Source organism: Danio rerio, chromosome 16 (genome assembly GCF_049306965.1).
Source record: "Danio rerio strain Tuebingen ecotype United States chromosome 16, GRCz12tu, whole genome shotgun sequence".
In the NCBI taxonomy this organism is placed as follows: domain Eukaryota; kingdom Metazoa; phylum Chordata; class Actinopteri; order Cypriniformes; family Danionidae; genus Danio; species Danio rerio.
In genome coordinates this window covers 33,355,001-33,369,640 of record NC_133191.1, presented here as the reverse complement: position 1 = coordinate 33,369,640, position 14,640 = coordinate 33,355,001, and the positions used below count along the sequence as shown (strand labels likewise).

The window sequence follows — 14,640 nt, the reverse complement described above, 5'->3', positions numbered from 1 at the left end:
CCGCCACAGCTGGAAAACAACCAAGAGGTAACACTATACACACGCACGCAAGCACGCACGCACGCACGCACGCACATACATACACACACACACACACACACACACACACACACACACACACACACACACACACACACACACACACAAACACACAAACACACAAACACACAAACACACAAACACACACGCACACGCACACGCACACACACACACACGTACATATATATAAACAAAGAAATCAAAAAATGAATGTAGCAGAAAACATTATATATCTTTTTTTATATTATATAAAATATAATATTGTGTATTTAAATTTTTTTTAAACGCAGACAGGTTCAAAGCTCCTTAATTCTTCAGTTATTCTTTACAACTGCAAAGTATAAAGGAACCTGACAGGACTACAGCAGATGGGAGAAAAAAAAAAAAATCGCTGCTGCTTTGAATTAGGCTGACTTCTATTCATCTATTGATCTATATCCATTAATATAAAAAACCTAACCCTGACCCTAAATGTTAAATAAAGTTTAAAAACCTTCTAAATCTATTGTAACATATCGATCTGTAGCTGGACATTATTGGAGTTCACTGATAGGAAAAGTGAACAGCTACTGGAACACCTTAGAGTCTAGCTATGGGCGCACGTTCGTTATAAAACATTCGCAGGCGATAAATTTGGACAACTATGCGGATATTATGGATGTATTCACACAAAAAGAAAACGCACAGTTTGTTAATTAACGAACTTGTGTGACTTTGATACAGTACGAGTCACAGACAAGAGGCACGCGCAAGCTGGTTATTAGAGTCATCATGACCTTTACATTTGTGTGACTATTTGCTTTATACAAAAACGTTGCCAGTTGACCCAGTTGACATGCAGTGATTGGAAATTTAGGCCACAGTAATTTCTGTAGTTAACAGTGAGGCTGTTTTTGCAGTCCGAATTAAAACAGAAAATACGTTGGGACTATTGTATTTGTTTACATCCCCCAAAATGGTCTATAGACACTAAAAAAAACCCTTAAAAGGAGTAGGATTCTATACACTGTATTATGTGATCTGACATGTAATATGCAGTATATTTAATGGGATTGTGGGTATTGGTTTTGTGTACAATGTATCACTCACTTTCTGCAGATTCCATAATCCGAACAGCGACTGAGTGGAACACGGATTACGCAACCTGTAAAGGCCACAAACAGGGCATGATGGTCTTTATCCAGCTCCAATCCCAGAATCCTCCGGTCCTCCCCACGCACATTACATCTGAGGAGAAAAGTATGTTAAGTTATTAAAGATGGCTTGAAAGTACCATACAAGTCCATAAAATATTAATAACCACTGCATGGAGAGCAGCACAGCACAGTGGAATGCTCTAAATATGACCTTTGGTTTGTAGAGTGACAAATGAATGGAATTAATTTGAACCATTATTGTGAACTTGTAAAATGCAGGATTATTTTAATTAATTAAAATGTAAAATAAAAGGTTATTTTGTTCACTCAATAATTGAAGGTCTGCTGAACGCCTATTAAGTAACTGAAATATTTTAATATAATTTCATACAGTTCCCAAGAAGACATTTTACATTTTCATTTAGCATAGCTTGAGTTTCAAACATGATTAAAAGTGAAATAAAATTATTTAAAACAGTATAAAAATAAGTAAAAACACAGCAAAATTACTTATAATGTAAATATTACACAATAATGTAAACTAACCCTAAAACACACAAACAAATATTTAAGGCTCATCAAAGAGAGTTATTCTTAAGACCTTTTATAATTTGTTTGTTGAAAGTATTTTGTTCTTTCGCTTTATTTGCTGGTTTTCCTCACTGTCTAGTGTCTAAAAAATCTAGAATTATCTTTAAGGCTTTGTTAATTTGTGCTCCAAAACATTTGGCGTTCCCCTGCGAAGTATTGCATCCTTTTACAAACAGGGGGTACTGAGGATGGCACATAAAATAACAGGAGATAGCACACACCCCTTAAACAAATATTTTGAGTGGATGCCTCTTGGGCGACATCTAAGTACAATAAGATGTTCCACAAATAAATTTTTAAGTTTACAATTACGTTTATCAAATAAATGTAGTTAATCAATGGATTATTTACTATTATTATCATTTTTTAAAAATGATTTAATTTATAAGTATTTTTTTTTTTGGATAAATGGCTGGGCTCCAAGCAACATAACAATCTGTTAACAAGGAAGCTTGTCCCAAAGCTTGCATGCTCTTCTGTTACATACTCAAAAGTATATATATATACTTCCTTCACAAAAAAGTACATACTTTTAGTTCGTAGTATACATGCAAGTATGCGAATTGGGACTGAGCTATTCTTGTTATTTGTGAAGCACCACCATATCAGAATGAATTGCCCCAAGATGATTTTATTTTCCAATAAAATTAGATTTTTAGTAATAAATTTGAAACCAAAGACTAAACTGTTATGAATTCCAGTGGTTGAATAAGTATGAAAAATCATAACTACGCAATTTGATTGGACATCACAGGACTGATTTTCTAATCCCCATAGACAAGAAAAAATAGTAGTAGTGACTGCAGGTTGAAGGAAAATAGTGGAGTAAAAGTAACAATACAACACTATAAATGTACTCAAGGGAAGGTAAAAGTACACATTTTTAAAACTACTTCGCAAATTACAATTCCTGAGAAAAAATACTTAGTTACAGTAGTTTGAGTATTTGTAATTTGTTACTTTACACCACTGATGAAGTCTGAGGACTGTAAATGTTTTTGTTGAACCGAACCAATTTAAAGAAAACAATTGGGTTTGATGGTACCATCCACCCACTCAAAAAAAACACTGGAAACTACATATTGTTTTTTAAACTTGCATATTATTTTATTTAATTGCATCAATCACTATGCTCCACAGTATTGCAGTTTATTTTTCCTCTTCTATTAAACCTGTGAATACACAGTCTTGTCTTTTTGCATTTCATATAGTGCTTTATTTCAAATCAGAGTTTGTTTGTTTGTTTGTTTTGCTTAAGGACAAAAATTACAAATATCTCTAGAAAAAAGCTGCTGAATAAGTGGGTGGAAATAAAAATTAATGTCTAGTAGTCATAGGGGAAAAAAGTCTCCTCATTTTTGTGTCTTCCTACTCAAAATAGGTTTCATTTTATAGAAAAGAGTAGCTCAGCAATTTTAATACATTCAATTTTGTGTTCAAAGGGTGAATTGAAGTAGTTTTTAAGGTCGGGGGTAAACCTTTCTCTCTAATGAAAGCAAAAAGCAATCCCCAATAAAAGAAAGAACGAAAAAAAATATATAGAAAGAAATCCGATATTAGATGAGTCACCCCATTGAGCTGATTGAAGAAGGTCATGGCGTAAAAGTTGAACGCAATTCATCTTTCTCAATATCTGTAATATTCTAAATAAATCCTTTGCATCAATGTAAGTGTCTTTCCCAGAGGCTAACGGCGCCGCGAGGAGGGGTTTTCAGGGGAAAAACTGAGCAATGCTGCGTGAAGATGTGGTCACATTTTGTTGTGGAACTTGTGAGTCTCAGCTGGAGTTGAGGCGTGTTGTCAGATACACAAGAGGCGCACAAACATGGGCGAGATCCCAGGAGTACAATTACAGCTCCACACATACCAACCGTCCCGTTTACTGCAGGAGAGACTCTCTCTTAATCAAACACCTCCGTCGACACTGAATTTGAGGTTATGTGTGTGCACATTTATATCTGTCCGAGACCTGTCAATGAGTGTAAAGAGCACAAAAGAAGAGCAGAATGGCGACAGTGAGTTTACAGAAAAGCTTCCTGGTGAAACTGTGTTTTCTCAGACAAGTTGCATTTTACAAAATCTGCTGCTTGGTTTGTGGTGCTGACAATTCATGAAGTCCATTTTAAAGACCATCATTTAACATCAGATGCCCATTTTTTAACAAGTTGATATGAATTATTAGGATCTTGATGAAAAGTCTTTAACTTACTGTGGTGAAAAGATCTCAGTTGTAGTTTAAATAAACACCCTTTTACACTGCTATAGAAACCTCCGTTCATAGAGAGCCATTTAGGTGCATGTTTCTTTAAATGCTGCTGCTCATCTTACACCTCTCTTAAGCTGAATCATGAATGGCTGGTACTTATCCATACTTTAGGTAGCAAAAGCTATGCACCACACTTACAGTGCAAAACTGGCCCTTGAGCTAATGCCTTTAATGTATTTAAAGTTGTTTCCACATTTTAATGTCGAAGCCTCTCACATTTATTTACATTCATTTATTTATTACTGCCTGGACTACTTGATTCCGGCTGGTCAGTCACAAAATTCCAAGGTATGTTTTTTCAAGGTAACAACCATTAAATAACACAGGTTCGTCCGGGGTACTTCTAATTATCTTACCTGTCAGTGAATACTTTTACTGTATTAATACTTAATATTTTTATTGTAGGTTATTGTATGCTCCTTCAGTTCCATTCAGCCAGTTTAGTTTCTGTCATCTTTGTGTTTTTGACTGTTTAGTGCAATCTTGTAACAGAGCACCTAAAAACCTACTGCCAGCTAGCATCTCAGAAGTGTTATTGCAGAGCAACACAAACAGCACGCAGAGGTATAAATAAATGACTATGCGCAAGGCAGGGGCCGTGGGTTACACCAATCACTTGACTCAGAAGTATATATCAGCCTTTATACAACAGATAAGCCAGAAAAGATTTATTCTGGGATAACAACCTGTACGTTGTCCTTAGTGGTGCCCCCAGAAAATGTTCTTAGGGGTGGCCAGAAAAAAAAAAGAATTTAGTGTAATGTTATATTTTTGTTACTGGTAAATGAAATAATGTGGTTTTAAATCATTCAGTTAATAAATCTTGAACTATTGCAATTTATTCCTTGAAATAATTTAACAAGTAGCTACATGTGCAAACCAAAAAAAATGTATATTTATTTTAAAAACACTTATATATATATATATATATATATATATATATATATATATATATATATATATATATATATATATATATATGACTTTTCAGTTGTTTTTCCACATACAGTATGTGCCATGTCTAAAGTTAATGAAGATTAATTAATTAATAAAACAAACAAATGAACAAACTGAGCAAAAGGCATTACTATACACACATTTATCCAAATTCCTTTCTGAGCAACAACATTATTAATACAGCTTCTTCTATTGCTGTACCTTAAGGTAAATATTAAATTGCCATTGCTGTCTATTGAAGATGTGTGCATGCTGTCAATGATGATCGTGGAGGGGGAGGGGCAGTGAATCAGCTACGTCAGTGGGACCAATTAATCCACAATAATTTAGTGGCTAACATTTATTTATTTATTGAAATATTCTGAATTCACGCAAGTACATTTAAATTAATAATATCAACAGCAAAATCATATTGGGGTGGCCAGAGATATGGCCAGAGTTTACATAGGGGTGGCTGTGGCCACCCTTGAGGGCGACCCTGGTTATCCCCAACTTGACATTGCAGCCCAACATTATCAATGGGAATTAAAATGTCATTCTGTGCTGGTCAGTGTGAATATCACAACATGATGCTGACAAACACAACTTTGCAGTATTTGCACAATGCAGTAACAAATTGGCTACATGTTATCTTTTCAAGTTTTCTAAGCAGGCAGACACAGCAAAAACCAAATACAAAACCTAACTACATACAAAATAACTGGCAAAAGTAACAGATTCATCCAGTGTATTCTTTAAGGAAAACCAGTCCAGTTAAAAATAATATTGGTACTACATGAATAAATCTCGAAAAATGTCACATTTTAAATAACTCAAATCTGACAACATCTGCATCAAATGTATGGCTTCTTCAGCGACATTCACAATTGACTTATTAACTTCATACTACTTGTTAGGCTTGTCCGGTTCATCAGCATCACAGTGATGGACTCATGAGCAGTGTTCTGACATATGGCACATTGGCACCTCAGGCAATTTTAGTCCTCAGGATATTTTCCCAGCCCTGTTCTTCTCTCTCCTCACCCACTGTTTCCTGTCTGTCTCATTCATTACTATCTAAATAAAGGCATACTTGATTAGTGATAATGGATTCTTTTAACTAATAGGTGGGGTTTCTGACTGTCAATCCTTAGGCATTTATTCCTCATTCGGGATTCAATAGGGATATAGCTGACTGGAATGGTTCATGGTTTATAGGGCTTTAACAAAGATTTGTTTAAAATCTTTGTTAAAGCCCTATAAACCATGAACCATTCCAGTCAGCTATAAGGGGAAACACTTGTCCATTTGAGGCAAACAAATTCTAAAATATGGTTCACAGAAACTTTAAACAGTGAAAGAACTTCAGTCCCATGATATAACTAAACTAAATCAGTTTATATAAAATGCATTTATAGATTTCCAATATGGTACTTCCTAATTTATGTAGCTCACAGTAGGACTATTTTACATTTTATTTTATTATACCATAAAAAAAAAAAAAAAAAAAATCAATACCTTTATGAAAAAAAAGAATGGGATTCATAAATCCAGAACCTCTATTGTAACACTCAATAAAGTCTATTGTATCCTTGCCACAGTAAAGGTAATTAGTCTAAAAGTGTATAGCTGTTTGCATATTAAACATCAAAATGTATTTTTGCCTTCGGTGTAGGAAAACAAAATAACATCTTATTGGTGTTGACTGAGTCTGCATTCCAGCCTTTGTTCTCAACATTTTCCATTCTACCGGTCAGCCTTATTGTTTGACTATTGGACATATACATACAGTATTAATACTATGGAGCAGTTGAATGCTTAATTCTGTTTGTCTAATAACCATTCTAAGGTAATCACTTGTAATCATTTTCATGGAAACACACAACTTAAGTAGTTACATGCAGGTCTTAACCACATTAGTGTTCCATATTATTACACCGAATACAACATCTGATCCTGAACAATGTCTTCAGGTGTGGTAAACATAGTGAAAACACAGAATAATTAACTGTGGTCTGTTGAATTCTTAAAAATAATAATGCACACCTGAGGTTTAACAGTCTACTCCATTCTGCTTTCACGTTGATCATCATTGTGTGCTATTTTGTAAGATTTCATTGGTCTATCAGCAATTTTTCCTTACTTACTTATTAAAGTAAAAAAGAATTGCCAGCACTATAATATCTGCACACAATAAATCATTTATTAAGCATTAGCAAATAGTTTGGTAATACTTTATTTTGATGGACCCTATTGCACATTTTGTTGACTAAAGGTTGCATTGCAACTACATGCCAATTAATTCTACAATTAGACTAGACTGTCTGCTTGACATCTGCTGATACTGCTCCTTCAACAGACATATTACTGACTATAAGAAACTTTGCAAGTACATGTCAGTGGTGTATTCATTCATTCATTTTCTTTTCGGCTTAGTCCCTTTATTAATCTGGGGTCGCTACAGCAGAATAAACCGCCAACTTATCCAGCATATGTTTTACGCAGCGGATGCCCTTTCAGCTGCAACCCACGACTGGGAAGTACACCCCTCACAGATCTATATTTTAAATTCATACTTTTAATAGGAAGCTATACAATATTATACTTTTGCATATACATTAGATTAGTCAGTACTGAAACCAAATCTGTAGCTTACTTAACAAAATAACTTGGGATAATGATCCAAAAACTACTACACCTTCTGTACATTTAAATGTTACAGAAAAATATGAAATACAAATAAAAAAAGAAAAATCAAGAGGAAAAAAAAAGAAGAAAAATGTATTTGAAATTATGTAGATTGTAATTTTTTTGCAATATTTTACTTGAATTTAATTTCTAAATATGTTTGGTGACTAAAATATTATTTTAATAAATATATCATTTTAATACATCTGTTCCGTTTAAAACGAAATGGATAAAAATATTCATTTTCAACATGGGGTGTACTCAATTATGCTGAGCAATGTATAATCAAAAATGTAAAAAAGCTGTGCTCCACATAGTTATGACAGTGTTTAAAATCACTAATTTTGTGATCATTCTTATGATGGAAAAAACATATAAGTTAGATTTTTGATCATCAAAATGCTCCATTTGAAAAAAATCCAACCGTTAATTAATCATTACATACCATATGTAAACCACATTACCAACATTACCAACATTCCCTTTCAAATATCATGAAAAGCAACCAGTTTGAGGTTTCCACAACAATACACCACACACTGCATCAAAAACAGTGTGCATATTTGCTCTCTAACTCACTTGTTAGGGTTGTAAACATCGATGTCCTCCAAAACCTGAGTGCTGTACGAGGAGTTTGGATGCATGCTAGCTAAAACCTTCAGGACATGTCCATTTTCTGACCCCAGAAACACGACAGTGTAGTTCTTATATGGGCCAGCTGCCGTGTCCACTGCAATCTGGGTCAGCTTGAACCTACATGAGGAACATAAGCCAATTAGTTGACAAAATAAAAATCACAAAAAAAAACTTTTGTCTTTCATCCCAACAGCTAAGTGCTCATTTATTCTCCAACACTAATAACGGCAGCTTGCTCCTCTGGAGAAAGACATGCAGATGTTAAAGAAACAACTGGGGAAATAAAGAGAGAGTGCGAAAATAATGAGTGGACGAGTGTCTAATTTCTCTTGGAGCGTATGTGTGTGTTTGTGTGCGAACCTGCTGGTGGTTCGTGTGAAGCAGGGTCGGTTGTTGACAGACGGCACAGCCTCGTCCATTAGTGGATAAGACTTAATGAAGGTAAGAGTCTCATCAGGGAAATTTGTGGAGGACTTGTAACCAGCAGCAGGGCCATCACCAGCACACGACCCTGGCCTGGAGAAAGAGAGAGAGAGAAAACAATTGATATCAACCTGCACAGACTTTACTGTGGCTCAGTGAAATGATCAACAAAAACAGATCGTACACATACAGTTAACAAGATCCGTTCCAGCCATCTGCCGCTGTTAAATAGAAGCTGTTTTAAGAGTCCGTCAGGCCAAACAAGCTGCTCTCTGAGCTCCAGAAAACAGGCATATCACGCGAAGCAAGATGACAAGGAAGTCTATTCTTTGTCAGCTGAGTGTGTAAGTGAGATTTCATTTTGTTTGATAAGTTCATGAATATATTCCTTTGTGTGATGTGCTCATGCTACTCTAGGGATGTTGCAGTTTTTTTTTTTTTAATCAAAAATACAGTAAACTATAATGTTGTCTAAACTGTAATCTTGTGACATGTTATTGCAATACTATTATGATACAATGATGTGAACAAGAAAAACACACACAGAGCGAGCCAGGTTTCATACAGCATGCAGATCTTTTTGTTTAAGTAGGGACAAAAAGTACAAAATCATGCCAATAATCTTGGAAAGCAGTATCAAATACAGTTGGTTATGATAGGTGAATGTAAGCAACTAAGAAATGAACTGGATGTGAATCTATTACTATATTGGATCCATACATCTTAAACTGATTGCATCCTAATATGAAATCTGGTATATGTGTTAAATGTTAATAAAAGAAAAAAAAAAGCATTTGAATAATAAATTGTTTTTTAATTGTACATTCATTTTATTGAATTTATTTGTGCTTTTGCTTATATTTCATTAGTTTTTTTCCTAATCAAAAATATTAGCAATATTTCTTTCAGTCTAAACTTTGTATTTGTGTTTCATTAAAATAAAAAGTTCTATTTTTTTCAAATTAATTGTTATAACTATAACATGTAGCAAAAGCAACAAAAGTAAAGTTATTTATTTTTTGGTTTGTGCAAAAGCCAGTAACTGTTTTCAGGGTTTTTAACAAAACAAAAAACAAAACAAAACAAAACAAAAAAACTAAACAAAACTAAAAACAAAACTAACAACAAACACAAAAAACAAAACAAAACTAAAAACAAAAACAAAACAAAAAATAAACAAAACTAAAAACAAAACTAACAACAAAAACAAAACAAAACAACTAAACAAAACTAAAACAAAACGAAAAACAAAAACAAAACGAAAAACAAAACAAAACAAAACAAAAAAACTAAACAAAACTAAAAACAAAAACAAAACTAAAAACAAAAACAAAACTAAAAACAAAAACAAAACTAAAACCAAAAAAAACAAAACAAAACAAAACAAAACAAAACAAAACAAAACAAAACAAAACAAAACAAAACAAAACAAAACAAAACAAAACAAAACAAAACAAAACAAAACAAAACAAAACAAAACAAAACAAAACAAAACAAAACATGACTTACCGGGGTTTGGGCACCGCTTCATCAGGAACTGGTGTCCAGGCGGACTCGCTGTTTCGCTGCTCCTTAAACTTCCCATTGAACACTTTCTCTATGTCATCCATGTAAAATGCACATACAGCAGAACCAGTGATGCTGAGAAGAGGACAAAAAAACTCTCTTTCAAACAAACCAATTCATTAAGCTTTATCATAATAGGCTTAGCATTTGTTGAAGAGTGCATGGAAACACAAAAACTTAGGGTGTTGGGATTCAGTACCTGTTGGCTTGAGTGGTAAAGACGCCCAACACTGCAGGCCTGTGGTTGATCTGCATGACGTTTGTTAATGACTGAAGAACATCAAAGTAGAAAAAAGAGTCACCAGGAACTGAGCAGTTTAACCGGGCCTTCAGGAAAGACGTCCAGTATCTTTCTAGAACCCGTGGAGAACCGCCGTTATCATTCTTACACACGCGAGCCACTCGGGAAAACACCACCTAAGGAAAGCACATTTATTTTTATTTTTCACATTTATTTTTTCACTCTTATATTTCTCTCACAACTTTCACTGTTTTTCAGCAAATGGAATGATTTTTGGAGACAATTATTTTGACACATATTTTGGGAAAATGCTTTGAAAATGATTAAAATCTCAATACACACTGAACAAACAAACTACCCTTTTGTTATGTTGGTGGCTGTTTTTGCCCCAGTGACTTAAGATTGCAAAACCTTTACATTATATTATTGTATATTTTTTACTGTTTCTTTTACAACAATAAAAAGACAAATTGTACCTTTTCCCACAGGGAACCACCAACAATCAAGAATGCATGATTATTTGTTGCATGGCTTCGCAATAAAAAAATGTGGTTATAATGAAAGTCAATGGGGCAAAAGACAGCCACCAGCATAAAGTAAAGGCTGGTCAATTTGAAAAATATGCTTGAATACTGCTGAACACAACAACAATGGTGGCAGAGAGTGAATAACAGTTTCAAAAACAAGAGGTGGCATGATGTGGCTGTGCTTCTTGTCTGGCACGTGAAACCATCCAAGTCTCTCAGTGAATAATAGTAAAGGTGCAAATTCATGTGTACCAGCTCTGATAGGCCACCCTGCAGCTTATTCAAGTTGCTAATATGTCATTTTTGTGCTGGATGTTTTCTCCTGTCTGACTGTGAACTGCAAGAATAAGATGCAAGTCAAAAGGTGGAGATTCAAGGCACACCCACCGATTGTATAATCATGATGAACCAATGGTAGCTTAAATGTAGAGCTGCAAAATATTGGAAAAATCTGACACTGCGATATTTCTTGTTTCGCTGTAATATATATGTTGCGATATGACTGTAATTTCATTAGATGATTTGATAAGCTCTTTTTGCAAAGACTTAATGAATTTAAATTGATCGGGGTGATCACATATAATAAAATACAAGCATATATAAATACGACAAAGCAAAAATAAAAGTTTAATAAACAGTGCCTTATTTTTTTAGCATTTTTCTGGAAGGTCTAACAGTATTCAAATACAAAAATTAAACAATCAAACATAAAATAACATGGTCATCACTGTATAAATACTTTTATACAATAATATAAAAATATAATTTAATAATATCCTTATCTTTTAATCTTTAATAAATATCCAGTATAATCCTGCAATGTGACTATTGCAATATCGAAGCTCAAAGGATGTATTGTTCAGCCCTACTCAATGATGTTTAGGAATAAAACAAACTCCCCTGCTTTAAACTGCCGAAACAAACTTAAAAAGAACTTTGTTGTGGCCACATTTGGTTCAAAATAACAATTTGAGTTCTTTTTTGATTTAGTTTGAACTATACCGGGGCCTTCATCCAAAAACTTGCCTAATTAACCCAACTTTATCCTAATTAACCATCTAACTGCCTGCTCTACCAAATGGTTAACCATATTTTGACTGTTTTAAAGATTGACCCTTTTTTTAAATAATGGTTTGCACTACACAGCATTGTTGGTTTACAAGAGAATCAAACAAACATAATCCTGTTGCCCTACTACACTTGAGTTTGAGTTTATTGTAAATGAGAATTAAATGACAATCGGATATATTTTATTTAAAAAATAAAGAGGATTTAGTATTCAAAAATGTTTTATTTTGATTCTTTTTAAATAAATTGGTCTTACACCTCAAATTTTCAGATCTTTCATAGTATATGTATATTAATTCCGGTACTTATACCATAAACCGAAATATCAATCTCTACCAAATGGTTGATATTCTAGAAATTATGGGATGTGTTGAAAAAAAAATGCAATGAGTATGTTAATTAGCGACATAAGGAGCCAATTTTTTTGTTGGTGAGTCAGTTAAAGGGTTAAACTAGTTTAAACTGCATTTTAACCTAACTACTAGTATCTTGCAAAATAACTTTGAAAATATTAAGTACTGTCGTCATTGCAAAAACAAGAAAATAATCTATTATTAGAATTTACTTATAAAACTATTATGTTAAAAAATGCGAAACATTTGACAGCACATGGGAAATGTTAGAAAAAGAACTCCAATTTCACAGCAGGGCCAATCATTTTGATTCAACTATTTATTATAAGTACTTAAAGTAAATGTTTACAAATTTCTGAAGTGAAATATGTATTTAAAATATATGGAAAACCTGTTTTATTAAGGATGTTTCATTTTTTTATTTTTTCTTGTGATTTTATATTTTGTTTTGCAGTGTAGATGAAATGCCTGACCTTGCCAAGGGTGGTATACTCCACTGCAATCTCACTGAGGAAGAAGTACACGTAGTTCCCATACTCGATGGCATGAAGAAAATGCGGTTCTAAACACACACAGACAAAATCACCATAAACACCCCTTAAATGATAGCATAAACAAACTCAAGAACGGGACCCACCTCGCAGCCACTTGGAGTCATATTTTACAGTACGCAGGACAGGACTGCTTTCTCCTAAACTTCGGTAAATCACTGCATCGCTCGCTAGAAAATCAGTCATCGTGGCTGAGTAGAAGTCACCGCCTGGGAAGTGAGGTGAAAAACAGCTATTGATGAATCAAAACGAGACAAACCCTTCAAAGAGCAGCTTAGTGGAGTTTCAGTGTGTATATGACGCAAAGAGGAAAAAAAGAGGGATGTGTCTCATCTCCCTCGTGTCCTGTTTGAATCTCTGTGCGTCTGTGATCGTTGCCGTCTCACTGCGCTTTGTCAAATGTCAGTGTAACACCAGTGAGATTATAGGAGATTTCCTGTGTTCCTCCCTAGACGACTGCTGCTCTGCCAACTCACCGGCAAACAGGCCAACGTTGGACTGGCGGGACTCGAAAGGGCAGCGGGCTTGACCGATCACCTCTTCTCCGTCCTGCTCTAGAGATGACATCTGACCAGAGGGAGACAGAGAGAAAAAGACCATTAACACACACTCCATCAAAATGGTCCCAAAGTACAATATCTGAAGATTATTTGCTTCTGTTTGCTGGTTGGGTGATTTTTATTAATCTGTGTCGGTGGTCTAACAGAGCTCATTAGTAAACTCTGATTACACGTTACCCTCTAAATTGCACAAACTGAAATCATGAATTGAAATACTATGGATAATGGAAGCTAAGATCTATATATCGTCAATATATCTTAAAATAAAAAAAGGTTTTATGCTTGCATGAGGTGGTTTTTCGGGCAGTTTGAAAAATGACTATTTTGCTAATCATTAGCAATGGATTTTTTTTGTTGATGTTATTTTAAGCCATATAATGTACGTAAAATATCAAATGATCAGCTATTGCTATTCAGTAATTCAAAGTGCTTTACAAAAAATAAGATTAAAGGATAATAAAATAACCACAATAAGCATAATAAAAACAACAACGCATTAAAACTGTTAAAAACAGACAAAACATGTTAAAACTAAGAAAGAAAGAAAGAAAGAAAGAAAGAAAGAAAGAAAGAAAGAAAGAAAGAAAGAAAGAAAGAAAGAGTGAAAATAGTGCGCAGCTAAACAGATCGATTTGAATCTGCCTATCACTGGAACACATCTAATCACATACTGTACATCTTCATTCATTTTCCTTAATTTTCTTTACGCCTTATTCACATGGGGCATCAGCGTCTCATTTTGAAAGGGCGACGTCAAGCATTGCCGAACTGAATTCTGGATCCAGCGGCGCCACTTCACCGACATTGCTAAGATTGTAGAAGTTGAGAATTTCTCAACTTTTCAAGCACAAAAGGAAGCATTAGACGATCAGATCACATAATATACAAGTAATATACAACACATAATATATAAGTAGCTATGTAAACACAAAACAAAAGTTTCCATCTGGAGCTGCTTCACGGGACTCCACACTTGAAACACTCGCTCCAACGGGTTCGCGCGGCTCTCAACCCAGCCCACACTCGTCAGCGATACCAAGCAAACCAATCACAGAACTT

The 14,640-nt window shown here is 34.3% G+C and overlaps 1 protein-coding gene across 10 annotated transcripts in view; it reads right to left on the bottom strand.

Moving 5' to 3' along the window:
* Positions 1-14,640, bottom strand: part of sema6cb (semaphorin 6Cb) — a 274,253-nt gene that overhangs the window by 55,988 nt on the left and 203,625 nt on the right. For all 10 annotated transcript variants that reach the window (XM_009292336.5, XM_009292337.5, XM_009292338.5 and 7 more), the window contains 8 exon segments: positions 13,498-13,588; positions 13,108-13,230; positions 12,944-13,032; positions 10,481-10,698; positions 10,225-10,356; positions 8,653-8,808; positions 8,236-8,409; positions 1,129-1,266 (listed from right to left, as the gene is read on the bottom strand). In XM_009292336.5, coding sequence (XP_009290611.1) covers positions 1,129-1,266; positions 8,236-8,409; positions 8,653-8,808; positions 10,225-10,356; positions 10,481-10,698; positions 12,944-13,032; positions 13,108-13,230; positions 13,498-13,588 — 1,121 coding nt within the window.